The sequence below is a fragment of the Eptatretus burgeri genome, chromosome 2, assembly GCF_056783735.1.
Source record: "Eptatretus burgeri isolate ZD-2024b chromosome 2, Ebu_testis_v1, whole genome shotgun sequence".
Classification (NCBI taxonomy): Eukaryota; Metazoa; Chordata; class Myxini; order Myxiniformes; family Myxinidae; genus Eptatretus; species Eptatretus burgeri.
Window position 1 is genome coordinate 156,789,648 of NC_140962.1, and position 27,832 is coordinate 156,817,479.

General features: G+C 44.2%; 2 protein-coding genes across 2 annotated transcripts; one reads left to right on the forward strand and one right to left on the reverse strand.

Annotated features, from left to right (window-relative positions):
- Positions 1–341: 341 nt before the first annotated feature.
- LOC147033672 (uncharacterized) lies at positions 342–11,828 on the forward strand. Its single transcript, XM_085871753.1, has 4 exons — positions 342–1,115; positions 6,053–6,142; positions 7,830–8,214; positions 9,499–11,828. Exons 1-4 carry the CDS (start codon positions 480–482, stop codon positions 10,179–10,181), a joined length of 1,794 nt encoding a protein of 597 aa, XP_085727879.1. The 5' UTR covers positions 342–479; the 3' UTR covers positions 10,182–11,828.
- A 7,381-nt stretch (positions 11,829–19,209) lies between these two features.
- On the reverse strand, positions 19,210–27,785 carry LOC147033673 (uncharacterized). The gene is made up of 3 exons (XM_085871754.1): positions 27,073–27,785; positions 22,121–22,484; positions 19,210–20,649 (listed from the first exon to the last, which is right to left on the reverse strand). The coding sequence occupies exons 1-3, from the start codon at positions 27,694–27,696 to the stop codon at positions 20,024–20,026; spliced, it is 1,614 nt and encodes a 537-aa protein (XP_085727880.1). The 5' UTR covers positions 27,697–27,785; the 3' UTR covers positions 19,210–20,023.
- Positions 27,786–27,832: the final 47 nt, after the last annotated feature.

Sequence of the window (27,832 nt, forward strand, 5' to 3'; positions counted from 1 at the left end):
AAGAAGAAGAAGACGATGGAAGAAAACGAAGAAAAAGAAGAAAAGAAGAGAAGAAGAAGAAGGGGGAAAAGAAGAAGAAGAAGAAGGTGGAAGAAGAGGAAGAAGAAAAAAAAAAGAGGAGAAGAAGAAGAAGAGGGAAAGAAGAAGAAGCAGAAGAAGATGGAAGAAGAGGAAGAAGAAGAAGAAAAGAGGAGAAGAAGAAGAAGAAGAAGAAGAAGAAGAAGAAGAAGAAGAGGGAGAAAAAGAAAAAGAAGAAGGAGAAGAAGAAGAAGAGGAGAAGAAGAAGAAGAAGAAGAGGAGAAGAAGAAGAAGAAGAGGAGAAGAAGAAGAAGAAGAAGAAGAAGAGGAGAAGAAGAAGAAGAAGAGGAGAAGAAGAAGAAGAAGAAGAAGAAAAGGGAGAAGAAGAAGAAGAAGAAGTGCGGATTTGGGCGCGAAGGGCGCGAGATCTGGTTGCCCGGCGGCGTTGCCTGTGAGGCAGGATGAGCCCCGTGGGGAAAATGGGAGAGTTTTGTGAGGAGAACGAAGACTGGTCGCAGTACGTGGAGCGAGTGGAGTTCTTCTTCACGGCTAACGGGATCGAGGGAGAGGAGCGGAAGCGAGCCGTGTTGCTCACCGTGATGGGACCGGAGGCCTTCGGGCTGTTAAAACGTCTGGTGGAGCCGAGGAAGGTCGCACGGGAACCGTTCGACAGCTTGGTGGAGATTATGAGGGATCACCTGGAGTCAGAACCGTCGGACATCGTGCAGAGGTTTCGATTTAACAGCAGGGACAGGAAGCCGTGCGAATCGGTGGCTCTTTTTAACGCCGAGCTGTCCAAGCTGGCGGGACGTTGTAACTTCGGGCGAGTTCGGGACGACATGTTGAGGGACCGTTTGGTGTGCGGAGTGAACGACCAACTCATTCGGCGGAGACTCCTCTCGGAGAGAGGGTTAACGTACGAGAGGGCTCTGGAGATCGCCCTGGCCATCGAAACGGCTCCGAAGGATGCTCAAAGGACGACAAGTAGCGTCTTACCAAACCGGCAGGGGGCTATGGAGACCACCACGAGCATTGTCGCTCAACCTCTCAAGAAACGGCGTCTGCTGCAACATCTGAGTCCTCCAGCGATGCAGAAGGTCCACCGATCATGCGGAAAGACAAACCTTGTACAGTAGTTAGCAAAGATCCTTCACAAATGGATGTTGTGAGTCGTAGTTGGCGAATATAACTTGAATTGTGCTTTTTGTATTTGCAGAGGTCGAGGCTCATGGAAGAAGCTGGCGGTCCATCGATGGAGCAGAGAGGAATGGCGGATAAGGGGTGGACGGGCAGCACAGTTACTGATGCGTGGACGCGACGAGGGAACAGACGTAGACATGATATGTGAGCAGACAAGAAGAGTTGAGACGCAGTAAAAGTGTAAACGAGGTGTGAGATTCTGGCTGAGAGAATGTGATCTGGTGAAGTTTGTGAAGAATAAGAAGAACCAAATCACTTCACATCTTCAGGTGCATAGGGCTACCAAAGCAGTTCTGTTTGGTTTAGGGGGTGCGGGGGGGGGGTATTATCCTGGATGGGTCGCTAATCCGACGCAGGATACTCGAACGGCTCATTCTTCCCAGTAAGCTGGGACTCATTTTGTCGACATCGGAAGGATGACAAGCAGAGCCAACCCACCTGGTGTCATCTTCAACAGCACGACAGGGGCTCAAACTCCGTACTCTAAGATCTCAAACCAGTCAGCTTAATTGAAACCAACACCAGACTTTGTTATGAGGCCGTAACAAAATTATTTCGGCCATCAACCTATCTCTGTGTTCGAGCGGCAGACCCCTGCATCGTCACCACCTGTCAAAAGTCTGAGACCAGGCATGGGGAACCTCAGGACCGTGAGCCAGATTTGGCTCATGTGGCGTGTTTTGATCCGGCCCATGTGGTGATATTCCGTTCGCCGTTTTAAGTAGCTCTTACGTATGCAGGTCTGGAAAGATTATGTGGAGGTACACACACTCACCTCTCAGCTGTCTCGCCTGGGTTCAAATCCCAACCTTGCTATAAACTGTCATTCCGGTGTTTCTCAGGCAGGGTGACTCATAAATATGTGTGCATCCCAAGGATGTACATTAAACTGGGCATCCCTTTTGCCAGCGTTTGTTGATTGACGTAAAGTTGTGCCTTCCGCGCAGAGAAGGGCACAACTTGATTTCTACTTCTATTCCAGAATTTCATCACGCCACGCACTGCAGCGGAACGACAGCAAACGAGACGCCAGAAGCTGAAGGATGACGACAAATACAAAGATTATGAAAGTTCATGAGGAAGAAAGGAAAGGGAACATCGTACGTCGACACCTGGACAAAATGAGCTCTTCAAAGAGCAACACGAGGAAGTGAGGAGGCAAGTAGCAAAACGTCGAACAATTCAGGCGAGACGACAAGCTCCTGAAACACCTTACCCTTCCAAGAGTGGCAAAGCTTTGGGGAAGGCACCAATCAAGGGCAAAGCATGAATTACAGAGTGGACTTCCTTCAACTCAGAGGAGAAGGAAAGCGGTGATTCACAAACTTTACCCTGCAGAATTTGAAGAGAGTCACCCGCAAAGCAACGGTCTACTCTGACACCTCAACCCAAAAGTGCCCTATCTGCCAACCACAGTGTGGCAGTAGCAGCTTTCTATGAATGGGATGATATCACCAGACAAGCTCCAGGCAGGAAAGCTCAGTTTTGTGCAGGATTTCTGGACATTAAGATTGACAAAAGGAAATTTGCTGAGCTAAGGCCAAACCATGTTTACCTGAGCAGCAAGTTACCAGATAATGTTTGCCTGTGTAGATACCATGAAAATTTTCCACAAATGCCCTCCATGAGGTTGAATCCTCCATGCCGTTATACTCCCATAATCTACTCGCCATAAATGAAAGAATGAATGAATCCATCCATCCATTGGGACCATACTCTGTGCAGAGTGTTGGTGCTGCCTAAGCAGTCTTCTTGGCTATTGAGCACAATCCTGGACGGGTCGCCACTCCGACACAGGACACCAGCAAGCTGGCACTCATTTTGCCAACCTCGGAAGGATGAGAGGCAGAGTCAACCCCACCTGGTGTTAATTCAACGGCCGAGTGGGATTCAAACTCAGGATCCTAGGATCCCAAGTCCACCACCCTAACCATGAAGCCAACACCAGGCATTAATGAATGCTGAACCTGCAATGAGGGGAAAGGATTTATGGCTCAGTTTTTGCACCAAAGGAAGATTGTCCAGTGACATGGAAAGTGTGAAAAAACGATTCTCATGGTGATCTCTGAAGTTTGAGGAGTTGAATATGTCTCCTCCATGTTTCTGAAATTCCTGGAGCATTGCTTCATTAAATGTATGCAAGCTTATGCCATTAAAAAAAAAACAAAACCAGAGGCTATGCAGGAAAGTCTGACAACATGGAGTGTGCACTTCTTCGAAAATTACACCTGTATATACCAAGATGAGATACAGAGTGCGCATTGGCAACAAGCACAAGTGAGTCTATTCACTGTGGAACGATGGCACTCGGGGACCCTCCTCCACCTTCTGATCGTAGTCTCAGACAATAGTACCCTTTCTAAGGATACAACTGTGGCCAACTTGGATAGTTCCCTGCTTTTCTTCCTGAAAGTCCCTCGTGTACCATCTTGTTTACCCCGTGTACCCTGCCCCATCCCTCTCCCGTCCACAGATTTCCTATTGTCTTTGTTCTCCACTATTTTGTGCTTCCCTCTCCTGCCACTCTTGTCTCCTGCCTTGTTGTATGTTTCTGTGTATTCGCTCTTACATGAGCCTCAACTTGGTGCAGAAAAAAATAATCTCTCAATGGTGAAAGCAGTCACTTTAAAAATTAAATAATGATCGTATCCAGGTCCGGATTCGGATCTTCACCAAAATCGAATCAATTCGTCCTTGTCACACACCCAATGTGTCCTCCAAGTTTCATCCGAATCAGTCTACAACCTTTTGAGATATCCTGCACACAAACAAGCAGACAGAAAGGGTTGAAAACAGAACCTCCTTCACCTTCGGTGGCGGAGGTAACAACACCCGATAGCCAACCTTTCCTCATTTGTGAAAATTAGGCTTTTCTCTCAACACCTTCTGGCGCAGCCTCATGGTTCAAGAGCCGCGTCCATCTGTCGTAAATCAACGCCATCCGAGGTGCCACAAAAATCTCTTGCCTTCTCAAAATGTCAGGCATTCACTTCATTGCACTTCGCTGCTCAATGAAACCAACGACAGTGGAGGTAGGGAACTCCCAGGAAGGTTTGTGATGCCAAAGGAAAAATTTAAAAAGGACGTTTTGTGTGTGGGTTCACGGGGTGAAACCTCTCTTTCTCTCTCTTTCTCTTTCTCTTTCTCTTTCTCTTTCTCTTTCTCTTTCTCTTTCTCTTTCTCTCCTGGTGTTTGCTCGTGTCAGTGAAAACTCAGGGGAAGAAGATGTTTGTCTGACAAAGCGTCATGACTTCCTTTACCCCGTCGAGCAGTACTGTTGGGAAGAAGATGAGGATTGTTCTCACAATCAACCAGCAGATTGACATATGTCGGAGACTGGAGGAGGGAGACAATGGAAATGCGTTGATGCACAAGTTCAATATTGGATCATCAACCATCTCCGACAGCAAGGCCCAGAAGTACAAGTTACTGGAATTTCACACCAAGTCAGAGACAGACACGTCACGTACTCTACACAAGCCAAATATGGAGCATCGAGATTAAGTTCTGTACGAATGGTTTGCTCTCAAGCGTTTGGAGGGAGCGCCAATCTCAGTACTGATGTTAATTGAGAAGACAAAGTATTTTTATGATCTAATGGGATTGACTGATCAGTGTGCTTTTTCTGATGGCTGGCTGGCTTGTTTCAAGCTGTGACATGGGATATGGCAGATTGATATCTTAGGAAAGCAAAAGTTTGCAGGTCTGATCCAATAAATTTCCAGTATGGTGTTGCAAGCAAGTGACGATAATCCACTTCAAATTTTGAGTGATGCCGAATTTGAAGAGTGGTGTGAAGTGGACCGTGTTGACTGACTGACTGAAATCTTTGACGGTGTTGTTAATCCACAGAAGGAAGTTGAACAAGAAGAAGACGACTTTTCAACTGAACATATCTGTTGGGCTCATGCTGGGGTGTGTTCCTTCACCATTCAGCTTGTCAGGCACCCAAGTGGCTAAAGCACTCCAGCAAACACTCCAACAAAACGGTTGATAAGGAACAGCTGGCTTGGCAAGTGATAGCATTCTCATTGGTAATGGAACGCACCTTTGGTCAAGGTGCTGACATGCTTGCGAAGTTTGCTGAAAGGCAGAAAGCTTACAAGCACCCAGGAAGTGGTGCAGCTGCACCTCATACAAGACCATTTCCATGAGGAAGAGGCAAGAAACGATGCAGCAGTCCGACAAAAGAAATGGTTCAAGAAAGCTTCAGGAGTTCGACAAGATGATGGGCCGGATGAGTCTGAGAAAGTGGATTGTTGACACTTTAGTTTAAATCGTCCATCAACTTCAAAAGGTTTTTTTTTTATGTTTCATAATATTTTATAATATTTATGTTTTATAATATTTTATAATATTAATGTTTTATAATATACAGACAGAGAAAATTTATGTTTTATAACACAAGTACGGTATTGTTTTGCATAATTAATTGGTAATTACCTTTTATACTGTCCTGTAATTGTGTTATTATTGAATATGTTTTCACAGGCATAGTTTAATAAATTGCTCTTTTAGATAACCGGCATATTTGATTAACCCGCAGGGGCAAAGTCCCATGGGTGCCGGATAACACAGCTTTTACTCTATGACATAGATATATGTTACAGAAAATACTTAGTGCAAGAACTTTCCCATTAAATTTGTAATTGTTATATTTAGAAAATGAACGAATGTAATTGAATTTATAACCAAAGTATTTTATCTTGGTAGAAAAATCTACGTCAAAATATGTCACGTCAGTCACGTCTTGCCACCTACTATTAAAAGGAGCTGACTGGCAGTTTATAAACCCGCAGTTCATATGAACATTAATTGATATGTTTATTTGCAGATTTCCCAAAGAATGCCGCTGACACCTGCAGAGAGACAGAGAAGACGGAGAGAGAAACTAAAGATGCAAGAACAGCGTGAGCGATACAAGGTAAAGAAAGTGGAGTACAGTCAAAAGCATCGGGAGAACAAAAATAAATATTTCAGGAGGTTAACTAAAGACAATCAGTCACTTTTCCTGAAACGGGGAAGGGAAAGGGACAGAATGAGGCAAATAAGCATCAGATGGTTTTGCCTTCCACATCAGCTGGTACTCAGTCTTGGGGATTATTCTGCTCATCATTCACTCGACATGCCGTAGCCCCAAATCGTTTGAAGACGGGACTTCCACGTCATCCGAGAAAAAGATTTGCTGTTATGAAAGCTGTCCACTGAATTTGGGTTGAAGACGCCAACAAAGGAAAAAGAAAACCAGCGTCGATAGCGTGGCAAAAGGAAAAGTGGACCTGGTACAGGATTTCTACAGACGTGATGATATAAGCCGAATGGCTCCTGGAAAAAAAAAGAAAAGAAATGTTGTCGATGTGAGAGATGACAATGGCAAAAGAAAGCTCCAAAAGAATCATCTTTTCATGTTTATCAAAGAAACATTTGCTGTTTACTTACTTGATGATGAGGAAAAGGTGTCCACGGTCGATGCTCCCTGGATGTCTTTACATTCTGTCAAGTTTGAAGTTATTTTTTTCCTTAAATTTTATGAAAAAAAACTTAAAAACAAAATCATATACTGGTACTTTATTTTTACCTGACTATTGCTGCATGTCACGTGTCATATTTTACTGTCACGCAAGTCACATCAGTTTGAATTTGTCAAAGTTTGAATTTGAAATTCAATTATGGACTTTGATTGGAGAAATTATCTTATTTGCTAATTTTGACATCTACCTGTACATACATTTTATTTTATGTTTTTTTTATTTTTTTATTTTTATTTTTATTTTGGAAGATCTGTTTTAAAGTTTTACAAAATAAAGGAAGCTTAACACTCCTACGAAATATGGCATCGTAGCTGTCACCCGAGTCATGTTCTCGCCTTTTCAACAATCTTTTGGTGATTCAAGAAAAGGTCATTCCCAACTCGAACCAAAACATATATTGCAGAACAAAAGTGTCCAGAAATATTGTAGTGACAAATGGACCACTTTTGAGGAGATGTGCGATGCGAGTCCCTGTGGAACATTCCATACATCCGATCTGGCCCGCATCAAGTTTAACAACAACTGTTATGGCCTTCGGACAAGGAAAGGTTCCCCATCTGTCTTCGACACTTAAACTCAGAGCTTTGGATTCCATCAATCCCAGAGGCACAAGGAGAGATGTGCGGTACCAGTCCATGGAGGAGAGCCATACATGCACTACAAATGAATGGCCTTGTGTATTGTTGGGAACGGAGTCGGTGAGGAATGACAGCTCTGTGGAAAATTCTAAAAGCTGACCTTCCCTCGTTACCAGCGATCGAAGCAGAATTGTTCGAGCACTCCAAAGATTGCACCTCCATTAGAGGTTGATTACGGAAGAATATTGTAGTGTTAGCTGTTACGGTATATTTGCACTGTGCTCTGCTGTAATAAGTTTGTTCTTAATTGCAAGTCAGTTTATCCGTTGTAAAATTGTCCTATTGCTTTGTCCTTGGATATGGAAAAAGTCTTTACTCTGTTGTCACTAATAAATATTCGCATCATTGTCTCAGTGGGTCAATATATTACCCTAATTTAAAGAAAGTGAGAGCCTGACGCACTATAATTTATTTTGAATCTCTCGGTGTGGGATGTTGGCAGGCCATAGATTTGACCGGAGTTCGGTGTGGCGTCGAGGTGGTCCCAGCCTGGTTGAAGAGCTGGGGATTGACAGCAGAGGCGCTCCATGCCACGTTTAAAGGGCTGGGGCTCCAGATCATCAGAGAACTTTGCGCCCGCACCAAGCCCGCCCCGGCGAGGGTGCGGCTCCATTTGTTGGCTGCACGATTCTCCCGTGCCATGTGCGCAGACCTCTGCCATTTTATCGAATCGTGCCTTGTGAGGCTCAGCTCAGAACCGCTCATCTTGCCCAGATTTATGAACCATTTAAACGACGTCGGAGGAATGCCTGGAGTGCTGGGCATCAAGGTAAAAGACAAAGACAAAGACATCAGTGTTGAAGAGGATGGAAGGTACTCCGTGGATGGTAAGTCGTAGTAACCACACAATGTGAATAATTCTACTGCATCATTGTCTGGAACAATTATTATTTATTCTAACAAACATTGAAGCTGTTTCACGAATAATAAAACTATGTAAAGAATGTAGAACTTGCATTGGGATTCACAGGCCATCTCATGGCATTGTCAGTCTGAGTTCACATTGTTGAGGAGAGATCTGGATTTGATTACAATAACACTTTGTGTCTTACTGTGAATATAATTTCAATAGCAAATTAAATTCACAACATATGGACGCATTTTCCTGCACCGAGAGGCCAATGATAACTTTGAAAGAGCCACATGCCTTTATGGCAAAGACTGGTCACTGTATACAGGTGAAAATATCCCAAGCACTCCACAAGCCTGGCCTGTATGTTAGGGTGGCAAGAAGGAAGCTATGACTCAAAAAAGCCTGCCTTGAGTCCCATTTGAGGTATGCAAAAAAACACTCCGGAGATTTTGAAGCCATGTGGCAAAAAGTTTGTTGGGCTGACGAAACCAAGATGGAACATTTTGGCGTAAATGCAAAATGTTACATGCTATAAAAAGAGGGGGAAAAAATGTAAAAAAGAGGAATACATGCTGGCAATACCTTTCAGCATGGCAACGATCCGAAGCACACAGTTAAAGCTACACTGGAGTGGATAAGGAACAAAATGATCAATGTCCTTGAGTGGCCCAGTCAGAGCCCCGACCTAAATCCAATCAAAAATCTGTGGCATGACTTGAAAATTGCTGTCCATCAATGCTCCCCACGCAACTTGACCTGAGCTTGAACAGTTTTGTGCAGAAGATTGGGAAAATATTGCCCAATCAAGGTTTGCAAAGTCGGTAGAGACCTATCCCACAGACTCGCAGCTGTCATAGATGCTTTAACCAAGTACTAACTCGTGGGGATGGACACGTCCATCCGAGATGTTCTCGTTTTGTATTTCTAATTAATTCTCTGGAATTTGTAGAATTTGTTTTTCTTTTGGAAGTTGTGGGTTATGATGTGTAAATAAAGTTGGGAAAAGTGTGATTTGATGCAATTTAATTCCAGACAATAAGGCAACAAACGGTGAAAATTTTGAAAAGGGGGTGTAGACTTTCAATAGGCATTGTAGGTTCCCAGCTCTGACCACCCTGGGGATTACCTACTGCTATGTACCTAAGACATGGTAAGATTGAAAATTTTCTATCTGATGGGTTGTGTAAAGTCCTCAAATAAGGTCGTACATGAAATGGGGCCCGAGACTAACATCTTTTTGTGTGAATCGTTTTCCCAGGAACACCTGTGGATCTCGTCGCAAAATTTCCCTGCAGCCAATGCTCTTTTTCTCTTTCTACGATGGCTGCTTGGCAACTGCACATGGAGAGCCACCGCCCAGTGTCCAGCAATAAAAGGCACAAATGCAGCACATGTCCCTACAGTACAGACGACAAAAGCAGCTTCAGACTGCATGCTCGGGTCCACACGGGCGAGAGGCCATACACCTGTGGTGTGTGCGGTAAAACATTCAGTCAGTCATCGCATCGGTGGCAACACATGAGAATTCACAACAACGATCGCCCTCACTCGTGCGCCGTCTGCTCGAAGACGTTCAATCGTTTGACAACTCTTCAACAACACACCCGTATCCACACGGGGGAGCGGCCATTCGTGTGCACGATGTGCGCAAAGACGTTTTCCCATCCGTCGGCTCTTCAACAGCACGTGAGGATCCACACGGGAGAGCGTCCGCACTCGTGCGCGGTGTGCTCAAGGACGTTCTCTCGGCCGTCGGCTCTTCATCAGCATGCAAGGATCCACACCGGTGAACGCCCTTATACGTGCACGTTGTGCGGTAAAGCGTTTCGCCAGATAGCACACTGCAGGAACCACATGGCTTGCTGCAAGTACCTGAAGGAATGCAATAAAAGAACAATAGACTCTCCAGAAGAGACTGCTCAGTTATCAATATCCATGTGAACATCCTTGTCCTCAGGCTTTGTGTTTCCACACAATCATAAGCTGCACCGCTGCGGCTTTGTGTTTGGATGCTGCCAGGTCTGCCTTACTCCATAAGACCACCCTACCTCCCCCCCACTTCCCACCGTTTTTTTATATTCTGATTATGTGGACATAATCAAGGTGTTTGACTTCCAATGATATGGATTGCATTTGACTGCTGGAAGCATCTCGTGTGCCTTCCAAAATTACTTGAGCTCCTCTCTTGAGACGGCATTCACAATCTCCGCTTTCACCACGGAGGCAAGCGGTCAATTTGATGGTGGCACACCACATGGAATCTGCTGTTGGGTCCTTCATGGACCACACTCTCTGCAAGACCTTTAGTGGTGTGACGGCTCTTCACCGATCTACATTTGCCATGACGTTCTGCTTTTAGAAAATCACACTGTTGTTTTTTGTTATACAAAGTCGAGATTCGTGGAGGAGCGAGAACATCGAACAGATCAGGACATAACAGAACAGAAGGAACAATAGAAAGAGGGGGAAAAACACTCCGATTGCTGGGATAAGTGTCAAAATAGAGGGAGACTTGGACAAATAAGGAACGAGGGGTAGAGGAGGAGGCATGCGATGGACAAGATGAAGATGGAAGCAACCTCTCAGGAAGGAAAAACTGGAAATTTGGGGAAAAGATTGGTTGGCGAGGGTTAACCGAGGTAGAAAAGGCTATGATTTTGGATGAGAGGCGATCTGAGATGGTGGTGAACAGCTGCGTTGAAGACCTGGAGAGAAGAATGAGATTGAAGAGGATGTGGAAGATGGTTACACGAGTGTTAAAAGTAAAAGAGAAACGAATGAGTCATGAGCAGTGATTCCAGATTTTGGGAGTTTTACCAGAAGGGGGTGGCTGGTGGGCTGTGTGCACCCTGTGGAAACCTGGGGGGGAAGGAGGGACATAGCTGAAGGTACAAGGACAGAAAGGAACAAGTATATGCATGATAGAATAACCTGGACCTTTACTTAATGGATATGTGTCATGCCAAGACTTTTGGGATGAGCCACGACGGGATCCAACTTTGAACTCCAAACTGTTTTTGAGCATGCTGGCAAGGACTGCTGTAGGCCGGTGTACACCGTTTGTATTTGGATGTGAAACCGGCTTTCCTGTCTCCTTTGAATTTCAAAAACATTCCACGGTATCTCAAGAAAAAAAAGGTCTGCTATTGTTTAACTATGGCGAAATTACTTGCTGATATCTCAAAGGGGGTGGATATTAAGGTACAGTGAAATCAATCATAATAATGGCAAAAGTAGAATACAAGAGTTGTCCCCATGAAAAAGTAAGTTGATGTGACAGGCATGATTGACCACATTGAGGGCGGATATGCATGGAAAGCTGACTTGCAATGGAACGGGGACCCTCACCGCACGAGCGAGACCGGCACTTTGCGTGTCCTTGCAACTGCAATGGAAAACTTTCTACATTCATCCACAAAATAAATACCTCCCTTCTTTCAGTGCGTCCATTGCTCGAGTTACAAACTGCAAAACATCTGTTACGGAATCCATACTTTTAAATCTAATAAAGTGCTGTTCTCTTCATCTGTTTCTTCAACATAGATTTATGTTAAGGTGCTTATTTAAATAAATAATCATGGATGTTTCCATCTTTGATTTTGGTGTATAATTAATCACGGGGAGTATAGAGCTGGAAGGATAGCCGAGATTCCAGAGGTGATTTGCAAGCTGTCTCGCCAGGGTTGGAATCCAGACCCAGCAATAAACTCCCATCCTTGCATTTCACATTCAGAGTGAGAGTTGAACGTGTGTGCCATCCCTTGGCTGGACGTTGAGCTGGGTCTCCTGTCTACTAGAATTAGCTGGACGTTAAATTTCGCACTGTGTTCGTCACGAAGAGTAGGCGAGTTAGCACTGACAGCCTGAGAAAAATGACAGCCACATGCATACTCCTGCGGAGTATCTGCTGCAGATTATGGCTGACTCATCCAGGATTATAGCCCTGAAACGATGCGGGTTGCTTTGGCAGCTTTATGCACTTAACAGCATGAGGATAATCGGAATCATCATCATCAGAGGGAATATGGATAACATGCACATCGCAGATGCAATTTCACAAGATTAGTCGACAATGAAGGTAAGTATTATTATATGTTCCCTCACAAGGAACTTGAGGTGGCATCTAGTGCCATATTTACTTGAGGCGGCGCCATATTTATTCAGATAAATATGGCGGCATCTCGTGCCATTTGTTCAGTGCAAAACTCAAAACAATAGTTGCAAAGACCGTTCTCATATCCTTTTTCTCAAGTCTGCATGGGGTAAGGTGTCCTATGAACTCTTGTTTGATCATCAATGATTGCCAAACCATTTATTTGTCCATTTAGGTGCTAAGTGTCATGCGAGGAGGTAGCACGGACCAATTTTAAAGCCTTTGGGGTTTCTCGGTCGGTGTTCGTACCACCAACGTTCCAGACTCAGAGCGGATGCTCTAACCCAAGGTTCCTCAAAAGGCGGACCGCGGTCCACAACCGGACCACAGGCATCATTAGTCCTGACTGCAGACCTAATCCTTCGTCAATGGATTATTTTTGCATACACAGTCAGGCTTGTGGGAGAGCTATAACACAGAACAGATGAGCAACAGAGTAAAAGGAACAGTAGAAAGGAACAAAATAATGTTTCTCAAGAAAAAGAAGCATGATAGATCGTGGTGAAGAATAAGAACATGTGGCACACACGTACTCCACCTAGCTTTGTGTTGCATAATGGCAAGGTTCTCTGCCTGGTCGGCAGATTGAGAAAAAACGATTGAGACAATAACAGTTAATACATGATTGTAAATCCTGAGAGTGTCTGAAAGTTTTTGTCGTGCCTGTGAATGGCACAGGTATCGGTCGAATCAGAAAGCGCTCCACCTTGACACCGATTCCAGCACGGGCCATGCTGTAATCTAATATTCGAGATACCATATCGTAAGTCACAACCAGCCCGGTGTACTCCGGTACTGCTCAGTGAGACCATAGCAGGACGACCTTTTTCACCGGCAAAGTGCAAGTGTACTTGTTTGCCGTAATGCATGCCGATATTTACAGGGGCGGCTTTTCTCTCATTTTTTGCATTTTTTGCCCTGATCTTTGATTTCTCGAGGATTATTTTGCAGCATTCGATGGTGAATTCGCCTGATACCCCCACGTATTTTTGAGCCCTGCTGGAGGCTGAGAGCTCGGTAAGCAAAGTAGGATGCTTTACTGTGTCAAATGCCTTGGATGGGTGCAGCGAAGCGGTCTTGAGATTTAGGGCCTCCTACCATTGCTGAGAGAAGAGCAGCAACATGCTCAGTTTGAGTGACCAGGATAGAATCCAAACTGACAGTCAGAGATTATGTGGTTTATAAACTGTAAAGGACGATGTTTGCAGCGATAATAGTTTCCATGACTGCAAATAAGTTGAAGCAAGCTTCCTGGTCTGTAGTTTCTAGTACGTATATATTTTTGCACTCTTCTTGTGAATGTGAGTGGAGCTAACTGATTTCCAGGCACAAAGGAAGCAGCCAGAAGAGGATGGGCTGAAGAGCACAAATCAAGAAGGAAAAGCAGCATTTCAGAACCTGAGCACCGATGCTATCTGCGTTTGTTGTCAAAGTAGGGCCGAGCCTGAAAACACATAACTTTCTCTACCTTCTCGGGTGAGCACACACGGCTCATTAGACATTTGGTACGAGGAAGTAAGATGGGGACACAGAGGGTTGGGTTGAGTACCTTGGTGAGGCCATCATTTCAGTTTAATAGCGAAGAGATGGAGAGGGAGCACGCCACCAGAGATGGATTTGACAAGACGTCATGATGAGTTTGAGAAAGTCATGAACCAGTCCCCTGAAGCCGATTTGCAATTCAAGAGATTTTGGCTCACAGACATTGGAAGATGGTTCGATTCGAGGCCATTTCAACAAAGTCATTTATCCTCTTTCAAAAACAATCGTTCCAATATGCTCAAGGTCACCCATGCCCTTCCACACTTTTCTCCTTCAATCATCTTTTCCCTCATTGTTTGTTAGAACTAATCCTGCTCCCAAGATGTATTCAAGCCATGTTAACACTTCTGAGTATTGACGTCTTGATGATCAAATATTATATATTTTCTTCCATCAGGTCATTTCAATCAGTCTCTAATTGGAATGGCAAATTGAATCTTGATGAATTGCCGATGAACACTCATTTTTCAGAACATCGTTTACTTTGTTGGTAATATTCCAAGATCAGACTTTGAAGATATCAACGTTGTATTTAACTTGTGATTTTTTTTTTTCTTCTGTTCCATGATAAACAAGTGCAGTGTTTCTCATTGAAGTCAGGATTGTATTGAATATTTTTTTGTTGTTGTTGTGTATACAAATTCTTAGCTCATGAAAGAACGAGGGTTATCATGGGTTCAAAAGTTGTTTTTTTTAACAGAATGCTTAATTACCATTGTGTAGCTTTATTACAGTGAGAAATTGTCAGAGCATGGAAGTAGTATAGGCTCTGGGGGGGTGTTTGTGTACATGACTCTTTTAGAGCGTCACCCTATTTTTTTTGTTCCATATGCCAAGATCTTCAAAAAAAGTTTGGGTAACACCTCCAGATCAAGTACATTTTCTCTGTGGGGTCCATCTTGGATTCGCAGTTGGCTACCAGCAAACTATAATTGAACCAAAATTCCCATATTGGGTTTAGATGGAATAAATCTTCAGTAAACATCCATAAATTATTCATTTTGATTTACTTCAATGACTTATGCAAGGCTTAACACATTTTAGCATGATTTATTCTCTTAAAACTTGGTTCACAGTCGAAAATTACCATATTTTACGTAATTTTAGTCAAAAATAGTCAAAAATAGCTTTCAACTTGAAAGTCGCTCAAAGTTTGATGGTCTCTGAATGACTCAATATTGTAAGTAGAGTTATAAAATTTGGCCAAAAGTTTCATTATTAAGTTCTCTGAGCAATTCAATTTTCATATTATCACAATGGGGCTATGTGTGATGACCATAGAGCTCATAGTTTCCATTCCATTCTTCCCAAACTTCTGATAATGTATAATTCATCATTTTCTTCATATTCATATGTATCCAAGATATGATTTGACATGCTGATACATTTAATATGTGCATAATAATAGTTGACCTTGAAAACATAGGCCAAGGTCAAGGTATTGGAAACCAAATCCATTCAATTCCTTACCCTTAAAAATGTGATGATTTGACATTTAATTCATATTTCTATGTGTTATAGATCAGGTTTTATTATATTTTACAAATTGCCTCGTTAATATTTGAATACTAATAGTTGACCCTGAAAGCATAAGTCAAGGTCTTTGAAACCAAATCCATTCATTTCCTTACACTTAAAAATGTATGATTTGACATTTAATTTATATTTCTATGTGTTCTCGATCAAATTTTATGACATTAGACAATTTGTCTATTTATAGATAGAATTGGGGGATTCCCTCATTTTAGGGATCAGATAGAATTGGGGGATTCCCCCATATGTGGGATTCCCCCATTTTGCTTTGAAATTTAAATATTTTGATCTAGATTTAACAATTATTCATTAAAATATTTCATTTTAAGAGATACAATTATTCTTTGATATTTCATTTACAACTTTTGACCATTATATTTACTTAAAATCATAGGTGATACATTAAAATCTTACCTTTTGGTTGCAGCATTGTTTTCTCTTCTTTTTCTTGAAAATCCAGTTGCCAAGAGGAAGTGACATCATAGTTAACCTCACTGTGACATCATAGTTTACCTCACTTAGATATCCCCCAAAATGACATCATAGACTTTCATATCCCTGTAATTTACTTAAAAATGGTCTGAGGGCATAGGTATGTATTATACACTAATAGGAAATCACATATGGGGAATCATTTGGTCACCTGATATTTGACCTTGAGTGAAGGATTCAAGGTCAAATAGACCCTCAACAGTGTTCCCTTTGTAAAAAAAAATATCCTTATCTTTCTAAAAAAAATGGTTTGATGGCTCAATTACATACAGTATATGTGTTATGGAGAAATGGGAAATAACATATGCAATCTTTTGGTTACATGGTGGTTGGCCTCGAACAATGGGGTCAAGGTCAAATGGACCCGAACAGCATTGTCATCACAGTATTACCTTTGTCGAGGAAAAGCCCATATCATTCTAAACATGGTATGATGGCAAGAAATAAAATATGGAAATCTTTTGGTACTCGACCTTGCCCCGGTATGTGGTTGTGCCCCAAGTTCCCCTACATCTAATTAAGATGAGTGTCTCAATATAGTCTCTGTAGGATTGAAGCATATCACATCACTGTTTTAGACCATTAATTAAAGCTTCAATGTTAAATCAAGTCTACTTTGCATTATTTTGGCAGTCATTTTGAGGAAAATCTTGGGATTATGCTAATTAGATCAGCTAAAAAAAATACAAAAATGTTACCAATGAATTCCTTGGGGTCAATAACCTATATTTAGTATAAAAAAATCAACTTTCCATGGCATTTAATTAAGGAGATATCATCATTTGATGAAATACCGCAAAAGTGGCCATTTGGGGGTAGGCGTGACTTTGGTTTACAATGAGCTCTGTGGTCATCACACATAGCCCCATTGTGAGAATATGAAAACTGAACTGCTCAGAGAACTTAATAATGAAACTTTTGGCCAAATTTTATAGCTCTACTTACAATATTAAGTCATTCAGAGACCATCAAACTTTGAGCTACTTTCAAGTTGAAAGCTATTTTTGACTAAAATTACTTAAAATATCGTCATTTTCAACTGTGAACCAAGTTTTAAGAGAATAAATCATGCTAAAATGTGTTAAGCAATGCATAAGTAATTGAAGTAAATCAAAATTAATAATTTATGAATTCTTCATAATGATTTATTCCATCTAAACCCAATACGGGCATTTTGGTTCAATTATGGTTTGCTGGTAGCCAACTGCAAATCCAAGATGGATTCTACAGAGAAAACGTACTTGATCTGGAGGTGTTACCCAAACATTTTTGAAGGTCTTGGCATATAGAACAAAAAAAAAATTAGGGTAACGCTCTAAAAGAGTCATGTACACAAACACCCCCCCCCCCCAGAGCCAAGAGTAAAGGAAGGATGCTCATGAAGAGGAGTAAGGAATCATCATCCAAATTATTATCCATGACTGCTTCGTTCTCATGAGTGTACTGTACAGCAGGCCTGATCTCTCAATGGTGAAGAATCGCTCTAAAAATTCTAGAATCCGGATCTTCACCAAAATCAAATAAATTTCTCCTCGTCATCGAACCAACTCATCCAACAAATGTTGTCATAACTCGTCCACAACTTTTTGAGATCTTGCTATGCACAGTTTTTCACCCCATCCCTCAATGGTGAAGAATCACTTAAAAAATTATTGTATCTGGATCTCCACCAAAATCGAATCAATTCTTCCTCGTCACACACCGAACCTGTCCACCATGCTTCGTCCGAATCCATCCATAACTGTTTGAGATATATTGCTTACAGGCATACAGGGGTGAATATATTGTTACGGATTTGGAAGCCTCTTGCACACAGACAGTCAGCAGTCCCAAAGTTTAGTTATTTCGTTAAGTATATGTGTATAGTTAGAATCCATCCCCTGTGTCTAACTGGAATTTCATGTGTGCACTGTGAGTTATTTTCTAGTTGGTTTTATGCATCAATTCCCTTCACTTCTTCACGCACCGACTCCATTGCCCACGTGTTTTTGGCTGAAGGCGTGGGCGGAGCCTCCATCGCTTCAGATCAAAGCTCCGCTCCGAAGAAGGGCATGGAGCATTTCCTCCAGCCAATGGGAAGCCAGAATGCCAGAAACTACTACAGAGCCTCTTCGGGCGGCCCACCGAGACAAACCCGACACACCCCCCGACACAACCCTGTCCAATCAGGGCAAAGAGTACCTCAGGACGGACCCCTCCCACCTCATTTGAGGAATGAATAATAGTGGGGGCGATCCGGCTGGCAAAAAAGGAAGAAGCCTCGTTGCCTTATTTGCCCTCCTTTTTGCCTGCTGGGATCGTCTCGCTTTGCCTGCTGGCGTTCTCGTCTTGCCCGTAAGTGCTCGTCTCATCTCGTCCATTCTCGTGCTGGCTGGTGTTCGTTGCGTCATTTCCAGTCCCTGGTGCTTGGTGTGGTGACGAAGGTGTGCGTTCGAGTCCCCCCCCCCACTGAACCAGCTCGTCTCGACCAGACTGCACAAGGCGGAAAGGTGCCCGACCGAACTCTTACCCTCAGTTCGCCTTCCCTCCCGAGCTGAAGGGTCAAATAAAGGCCAACCGGCCCCATTTCTTTTGGGTGTGTGCGTGTGTGTGTCTCTGTGTGTGTGGGGCGCCAGTCTGTTAAGTAGAATTGTATAAGTGTTGATTGCTCATTGTACATTGCATTATATTCGTGATTAAGTCTGCTCTGTGTCTCCCTCCCTATTGTAAATAAATATCTGTTAAATGTTCCAGTTCGTTGCCTGTTGTTTCTACCATTGACCCAGCATGGTGCGGGCTTGAGAAGTAGTAAGGCCGTTTTGTGCCGTAAATTGTTCATTTGGTCCGGCGTGGCTTTGGTAACTTCTGCTCGGTTACGCCGGATCCGAGTCGGTGATAGCGACTCGGTTCGGAAAAAGTTGGCCGAGGGTGTGGCTTCCCCGGTAGCGAGAAGGCGTGGGTACTTAGGTAAATTGGAATTAGACAAGTGGACCCTACCTCATGCCGTCGAAATATTGGTGACTACGGTCCTTTAAGTGACCCGTTGACTCTGGAGTTATCCGGGGTGATGACCTTTTAATTCCGGGTGTTCGGTGGGAGACGGCCCTATTGCTCCGTCTTGCGGTCGTTCCTCGCCACCGAACACGGTACCACAACAATATAACCTCCATCTACCTTGGGTGGCAGAGGTAATGACTCGACTTGACCAGTCTACTTGGTCCACTGCAGGACAAAGGCCTCCATCAGTATTACATTGTCCATTCAGTTCCATTTGATTTCAATTTTTTTTTATTATGAAGAATAGAAAATGATAAACAGATGATGTTTAAAGCCAAATATACCCATACTTCGATGGTACTGATGAACATCTTGTTTTGCCACCACTTGTATGAATGTTACAGAAATGTACTTTTGCAAACAAATGTATATTTAAAAGGAGAAGGCAGTCCATAGGAAAGCTTCCTGGATGGTTTCAAGTCGACCTTAGGCCTGTTGGTGTGGAGGATTAACTAATGGTTTAAAGGGAGTCGACGTTGGTTGAAACAGGAGGTGCAGCCAATACACTGCTATTAATTCAGCTGCAATATTCACAGTTGGACTTGTGTTCCAGAGAATAAATAAACGGTGCCAAGTTAAAACAAAAAAGTGCAACTTGTGTAATTAGTAATCTCCGTGATAGTGGAAGGAAGTGGACGTGCAAGCCAGTCAGCAGGATTCATGGTTTAATTGACCACCAACACCACCCGCATGAGCAGCAAACGTACTCTCTTTGAAAGCTGCTCTTTTACCACCTGGTCTCATACGAGCAAAGCCCAGCAAAGAGGAAATATTTTGAGAGAAGAGTACCCTAAGAATCCTCGTTGCCATTTTGCCGACATCTTTCTGGATGAAAGAAAGGGAAATTAGAACAGGCGTAGGAGAGCAAGGAGTGCGTCGTGATTTAAGGTTCGACTCAAAGATTTGAATATCGTGCCAAGGTGAACCGGTCTGACAATCGTGCACGTCATTCAGCCACCGAGTCATCGATTGTGACGTTTCGTTTGAATATATATCGACGGTGGTCTAATCACGGTCCTCTGAGGTTTTATTCCACCGAGCACTTACAGCAAGCCACGTGTCTCATACAGTGTTCCTTTTCACGAAACGCTTTGCCGCACAGCGTGCATGTGTGCGGCCGCTCGCCGGTGTGAGTCCGAGAATGCTTATGGAAAGCCGATTGATGACAGAAGCTCTTCGAACAGACTTTGCACACGTACGGGCGCTCCCCGGTGTGGATGCGGGTGTGCTGTTGAAGGGACGATGGATGAGAGAAGGCCTTTGCGCAAACTTTGCACACGTACGGGCGCTCCCCGGTGTGGATGCGGGTGTGCTGTTGAAGAACTGACATGCGATTAAAACTCTTCAAGCAAACCGTGCACGAGTAGGGGCGATCGTTGTTGTGAATCCTCATGTGCCGCTGACGGTACGAGGACTGACTGAAACGCTTGCCGCATACGCTGCAGTTAAAGGGCTTCTCTCCCGTATGAACCCTGCTGTGGATTCTCAAGCTTCTCTTGTCGTCCGTACTGTAGGGGCATTCGCTGCACTTGTGCTTCTTGTCGCTCGACACCGGACGGTGCCTCTCCATGTGCAGCTGCCAAGCAGCCATCGTGGCGAAGCAGTAGGAGCATTTGGTGCAGGGAAATTTCTTGACGAGCTCCTCTGGGCTCCCTGAAGAGGTTTCGCACAAAAGGTGAAACGGCAGTTGTCAACGTGGGAACACAAAATGCACTAAAACTTCAAAATCAATTCCAAAAGCAGGCCGATATGCAAGGTAATCGCACCCAATTAAGGCTTTGATCACGGCTAATTGGCCCGCCGTGTCTTTTGACGTACGCATACTCGAGCAAATCATAATTACACAGCAAACCCCAAACATGGCATTTGGTTAGCATCCCAGCAAGCAATGGCTTCCTAAATGTTTTTAGATCCTCGTGGAGGATCTCCAAGTCTTACTCACGTTGTTGTTCTTCATCTTCTTCTTGTGGACTTTTTTGTTTCACAGCCTACAGTTTTCATCGAAACTTCCTGAAACTTGGCATATATATGTAAAAATACCCTGCGCAGACAGTAACCATGTCCGATTTTGAAAAATCCTCCTAGAAAAAAAAAGTTATGACGTCAAAATATCTCCGCGAATGGAAATCGCCGAAAAATTATCTCCGAAACTCGGCAAGCTTTTCGAATTCTGTTTGCGGGAATCGAACAGGGCATTAGCAGAGATGAATTACCGCACATATGATACATCACTATGACGTCATATCAATTTTTATGACGTCATTCCTATTTTTTGTTTCATTACCCAGAGTTTTCATCGGATCTTCGTGAAACTTGCCACATATATGCAGAAAGCCCACGCGCAGACAGTAACCATCTCCGATTTTGGAACTTCTTCCGAGAAAAAAAGTTGACGTCATAATATCGCCGCGAATAGAAATCGCCGATTCCATTATCTCCGAAATGAGGCAAGCTGTTTGAATTTTGTTTGCGGGAATCAAGCCGGGCATTAGCACAGATAATTTATCGCAAACCTGATACATCACAATGACGTCATATTCGTTTTTATGACGTCATCATTAAGATGACGAGGATCTTAGCTCATTTGAGCTTGTTATTTTAATACTGTTGGCCTTTTTAACATCCACTGTTTAAATGTATAAAAATAAAAAACAAATGGCTGGGTTCGTGTCTCAGTTTGAGGACAGCGTGCTCCAAAATGCAGCACTCAGAATGCTCCTTAAATGTTAATGAAAGAGGTGGATGAGGGAAACGATGAATGTACTGATAAAGGGGTGGTCATCTTCTTTCGTATGCGGCAGATGGCTGCGGGGTAACATCATTGGCTGAGGACCTGGTTGTGCCGCTGATGCAGTGCCCTCTTGTAGCTTAAAAGGAGGAATTTGCAATTTGTTCAGGATGCCGGCGATAACTCTCAGAGTCTTCGCAAAGGACATCGTCAGATCTTTAACATCCAACAAACTAACGCGAACAGACGGGACGAAGGCGTGGTGATAAAAAAGGCAGATGTAGATTACACAATGAATGAATGTTGAATTAAATGAAAAAAAAAGATTAAAAGAATTAAGCAAATAAATATTAAATCATTATATGTAGCACATTGCATACACGTCCCACAACTTACCATCCTCGAGGTCTATGCCCTCCTCCAGAGAACCGATGGAGTCCATCTCGATACGCAGGACTTCAGCAGATCTCAGAAAATAGTCATCACCCTTTCCAAAGTCAAGTATGGTCGAGCGTCCATGACAGCACGACTCCATGAAATAGAAGAGCTGAGCATAGATGGCGGAGGTGAACTTTTGTGTCGCCAAAGAACAGAGTTTAGCCCTCAATGAAGTGGGCACAACACCGGCACGGAGCAGTCTGAAGACCTCGATCCCGAGTCCCATAATTACGGCTTGGAGAGCCTCGGCCATCAATTCCTGCGTCTCCAACCAGACTGGGATTGGTCCGATGCTACCCTGAGATCTTGTCGACTTCATGGCCTGAAAAGGAGTCCACAATCATAAATGAGAGAAAGAGAAAAAAATAAGATACATTTATTGCGCTCGTTGCGAATCATAAGCTGGAATCTTCATGAAAGCCCATTACTCCAAGTGCCACCCCCCCCCCCAATGCATACCAGATTCTCCCCCAAGTGGGGAAATAGGATATCTATGGATATTAAATATGTTAAAATGGCGTCACGTCCCCTTCTTTCTCCAATGGCCACACATCACCATCCTCCTCCCAGTTCTGGTTTTCCATCTCCTCTGTCATTCCTGTCCTCCCTTCCCTTTCAACATTTTCATTGTTTATCCACCTCACCATGGATGCATGATATCAATTTGCTTCCCATCCTCCCAAAAGGAGTATAGTTATTTGTTGAGATGATGATCATTTCAACCCCTTATACATTCTTTTTAGTGGCAGGTCAACAAGAGCTCTGTATTGTTGTTGGTCGATTTTTGAAATCTGCACCGATTGGGCGGACAGCTGCCAGACTCCACCCATATTTGGCGCTCGACTCCACCCACCGTGGCACGCAAACAAAATGATATGGCCGCCATCTTGGGCTTAAGATATCAGGCCTGCAGGCCTCTGGTGATAATATACTGCCCGGGTTTGTTACAACAGATTTCCATCGGCTTTGTTTGGGTGGAGGATTACAAACGATGAGGGACACCATCAAATTAATGTAATCGTATGTCGAATAATAATAATTTCAGGAACGGGCCTGGCTCACAGAAACTATCACCAATCCTCCGCATGAGAGGAAGATTATAGATGGGTTATGATTGGGAGAAGAAGGGGAAGGCTGCTTGGTTTTTGCATAATTATTTCAATGGTTATTTTTGAACAGGAACTGCTAGTTATTATTTTATTATTTCCCTATTGTTTCGTTTTAAGTCTCATAGTTCCTTTAGTCACGCACACAATTAAAGTGTGATGTATGGTGTAAATCTCGAGAAAGGTATCTCACCTGGAGCACTGATCAACCACAGACTCGAGCGTGGCATAGAGTGCGTCCTTTACGGTGAGATCACTCGCCTCAGGCGGAGCACATACAGAGACCAGGGAAACGACACCCAAGGAGTGACGAATCCTTCGTCTCATAATATGCTCGTTGACCGGTGTTACCTCAATTACCATTGGAGTCAGCTTATTGGACACAGCTACAGCAACTCCTTGGGAATGGTAACCATCAGAGCGACCAGACCAGTAGTAGATCTAACCACCTGCCATGATCTCGCTACCATCAGGTCTCCGAACCTCAGAGAGTGCTGCAATAACGATGTTCAAACGCTTGACCGCAGATGATAACAGAGACAGGTGATCATCCTCTCTTAGGGATAGGACATTCCAGGCACCCACCAGGAGGGACCGCCTCAGGTTAACCCAAGGAGACCGCCGTCTGGTGGACGAAACCTCAGCACCACCCCACACACACTCTCCTGCAATCTTACCCAAGAAGGTTACCCCGTGGTTTTCCTCCCATCATCAAAGATTGGGGGTCCCGAAGGCTTTGCCCCAATCCCGTCATCCGGTGAGCTGCCCTGCGGAGGGAAGCTGCACAAGAGGTACTCCCACGGAGTGGGTTTTCAATTTTCTTTGCGTTGTGAAGGGTTTTACGGTGGCCGGAGTACAAATCCTGCCACCAACCTCCTCATAAAAAGTACCCCAACTGCAGGAGGACGTCCGCAGACACAGTTGGCCACTAGATATGGATGGTTGTTGGCTCACAAGGAGCTCCTCCGCCCTTTGACAGGTTTTGTTTTTAATCCTGCTGGGTGTCCATATCCAAACACCCTCCTCACCAGGAAACGTGGTGGGGGGGGGGGAAGTTTACTCACTGACAACCTGACCATGAAACAGGTCAGTACAGGTTTACATGATACCTGTAGCAAGTCACAGATCTAATCTGGCCTGACCTGACAATAGGACAGGGTAAGTATTCTATGAATACCATCTAGTGCGAAAATGTATCAGGACCGACACGTTCACATGGATCAGGCATTGTGGGACAGAGGTATGCGTTCCACCGAGTTCCCTTCGAGTTCTCAATAATGAAATGGTACGTTAAAACGAAATACACGGGGGCAATCGGCTACATGTCTTTGCCCCCAGTTTTGTCCGAACAACCCTCATCATTGAAAAAATTAAGATGGAAATTAAGAAAAAGAAGAAACATCACCCCCCCCTTATATTCATCAACAAGCATAACATTTTAGGAACTTGAACTGTAATAACAACACGAGGTTTAACAATTTCATAACCTGTCACAAAGTTTTTTTACTTGCAATTGAAGACTTTAATTTTACTCTCCTACTTTTGTCACTAATTTTGCTAAAAACTAAAAAATTAATAATCTCGTTAAAACTGAAATATACATGGAGCCCCCTGCTTCTGAGAGCATCGATCTAGTTTTGGTTTCAACAAAACATGCATTTATATTTATGTGATAACACAAGATAACACTGAAATGAAATAACACTTGTAATTAAGAAGAGAAAACAATTGTGTCTTTCTGTAATGAAAGAGCGAAATATCATTTGGAAAATCTTCACTCATGTTGTGGTTTGGGGGTTGAGAAAATTAATAAATTTAAACACGAGTACTTTCCCTTCATGAGACCGAGTCTCTGGGTCTCTCACTCTCACCACAGGCAGGTTGGTGGTCTTTCTGTCTTCTACCATGTCCTCTCCGGCCTCGCCTCCACCGCTCTGTCGCCCCCACCCACCTCCTTCATATATGCTCAAGGTCCTGCAGCAACCCCCTTCAGATAAAACTACCAAAATCAAGAATCACTGCTGACCTTCATTCTTTCATTCCTCTTTTTCCCACCTTTGGAACAAACTCCCACACACTCTTCAATCTCATTCTTCTCTCCAGGTCTTCAAAACAACCATTCACCACCACCACCTCTTATCTTCCCCCATCCAAAACCATGATCTTTTCTACCCCCGTTAATCCACCCCAAACCCACCTCCTTCAAATTCCCTGCTTTCCTTCCTGAAAGTCCATGTACAGTCGTAACCATCTTGTTTACCCCGTGTACCCCACCCTATCCCTTCCACAGATCTCCTCAAGTGTCTATTCCTCACTGTTCTGTACTCCCCTCTCCTGTCCTTCTTCACTCCTGCTCCTGTTCTGTGAGTTTGTCATCATCAAAATCAGCCATCATCACAGCCTTACATTAAAAAAAATGTGCAAAGACAGATACTCTTCACTACAGCGCAATTCAGTTACTTCCATCAGCAAGGTCATGGAATCCATCATCGCAGTCGAAACAAAATCATTCCTTTTCTCCAAAAGCCTCATCTCAGATCATCAATTCAGATTCAGATCTGGTCACTCAACCTCGGACATGCTGCTTCTCATCTCCCAACCCTCAATATCAGTCATGACATGAGGGCCGTCTCTCTGGACATATCTCGAGGTTTTGATACAGCCTGGCATCCCGCCGAGCTCTCCAAACTGTCTGCCTATGGAATCCAAGGCCAACTCCACTCTTGTAGACAACGTGTGGCTCTCAACGGAACCCTTTCATCTCCTCTCCCTGTCAAGGCTGGAGGACCCCATATTATTCCTAATCTTCATCAATGATCTCACTGACTCTGAAAATTCCTCTATCTCTTTGCTGATGACTCCACACTCTGCCGTGACATCTCTCATCCCTCTGACAAACAGGCAGCAGCCTCGTCCCTCTCCTCAAACCATGACAAAATCACAAACTCGTCAAACACAATTTTGTGTATGTATCCATTGTCTACCCTTTGCGTTCTCCCTTACCCCTCATCGTTACCTGCGCCCCTAGTTTGTTGGTGTACTTCCTCCCTCTGCCCTGCTGTTGTCGTTTCCCCTTTCTCCTGTTGTTCTCCTTATCATATGATGTCCTGATTTGTTATGTGTTATCGCTCTTCCATGAGCCTGCCAACAATAAATAAATAAATAAATAAATAAATGAATGAATGAATGAATGAATGCCCCGACATTCTCTGCATTTTTCAGGAACGTGTCATCGGCGAATGTCGGGGCCAATATGATATTAAATTAGGAAGACATATTTCTCAACTTTCTTAAAAGAAATATTGGATCTCGGAAGTCTTGGGGGATCTTGGGTGTCTTGGGCGTCTTCGGGGGTCTTGGGCGTCTTCGGGGGTCTTGGGCGTCTTCGGGGGTCTTGGGCGTCTTTGGGGGTCTTGGGCGTCTTCGGGGGTCTTGGGCGTCTTCGGGGGCCTTGGGCGTCTTCGGGGGTCTTGAGCGTCTTCGGGGGGCCTTGAGCATCTTCGGGGGGCCTTGAGCATCTTCGGGGGGCCTTGAGCATCTTCGGGGGCTTTGAGCATCTTCGGGGGCCTTGAGCATCTTCGGGGGCCTTGAGCGTCTTCGCGGGCTTTGAGCGTCTTCTGAATCTTGAGAGTCTTCAGGGTGTTGGAGGATCATCGAAGGTCTGAAGGGTCTCAGCAGTCTAAAGGGCAGAAAGGTACATTCCAATAGTACGTAAAAAATAGACACGCAGTCACACGGTAAGGAAGGAAGGAAGGAATCACGCTGAGACGGAGCTCTTTTTATACATATTGAAGATTCGTGTACCTCTTGCTCCTGCCATGCGCTCGGACAACGCCGGAGAGCACGGTGCAGGCGAGAACCGGTCTCCATAGCCCCTTGCGGACTCCATATAACGGTGTTCATGACACTTTTGGCTGCGATGTCCTTTGGCGCAGTTTCGATGGCCAGGGCGATCTCCAGAGCCCTCTCGTACGTTAACCCTCTCTCCGAGAGGAGTCTCCGCCGAATGAGTTGGTCGTTCACTCCGCACACCAAACGGTCCCTCAACATGTCATCCCGAACTCGCCCGAAGTTACAACGTCCCGCCAGCTTGGACAGCTCGGCGTTAAAAAGAGCCACCGATTCGCACGGCTTCCTGTCCCTGCTGTTAAATCGAAACCTCTGCACGATGTCCGACGGTTCTGACTCCAGGTGATCCCTCATAATCTCCACCAAGCTGTCGAACGGTTCCCGTGCGACCTTCCTCGGCTCCACCAGACGTTTTAACAGCCCGAAGGCCTCCGGTCCCATCACGGTGAGCAACACGGCTCGCTTCCGCTCCTCTCCCTCGATCCCGTTAGCTGTGAAGAAGAACTCCACTCGCTCCACGTACTGCGACCAGTCTTCGTTCTCCTCACAAAACTCTCCCATTTTCCCGATGGGGCTCATCCTGCCTCACAGCCACAGCCGTCGAACAACCGAATCTCGAGCCCTTCGCGCCCTAATCCGCACAGATTCTTCTTCTTCTTCTTCTTCTTCTTCTTCTTCTTCTTCTTCTTCTTCTTCTTCTTCTTCTTCTTCTTCT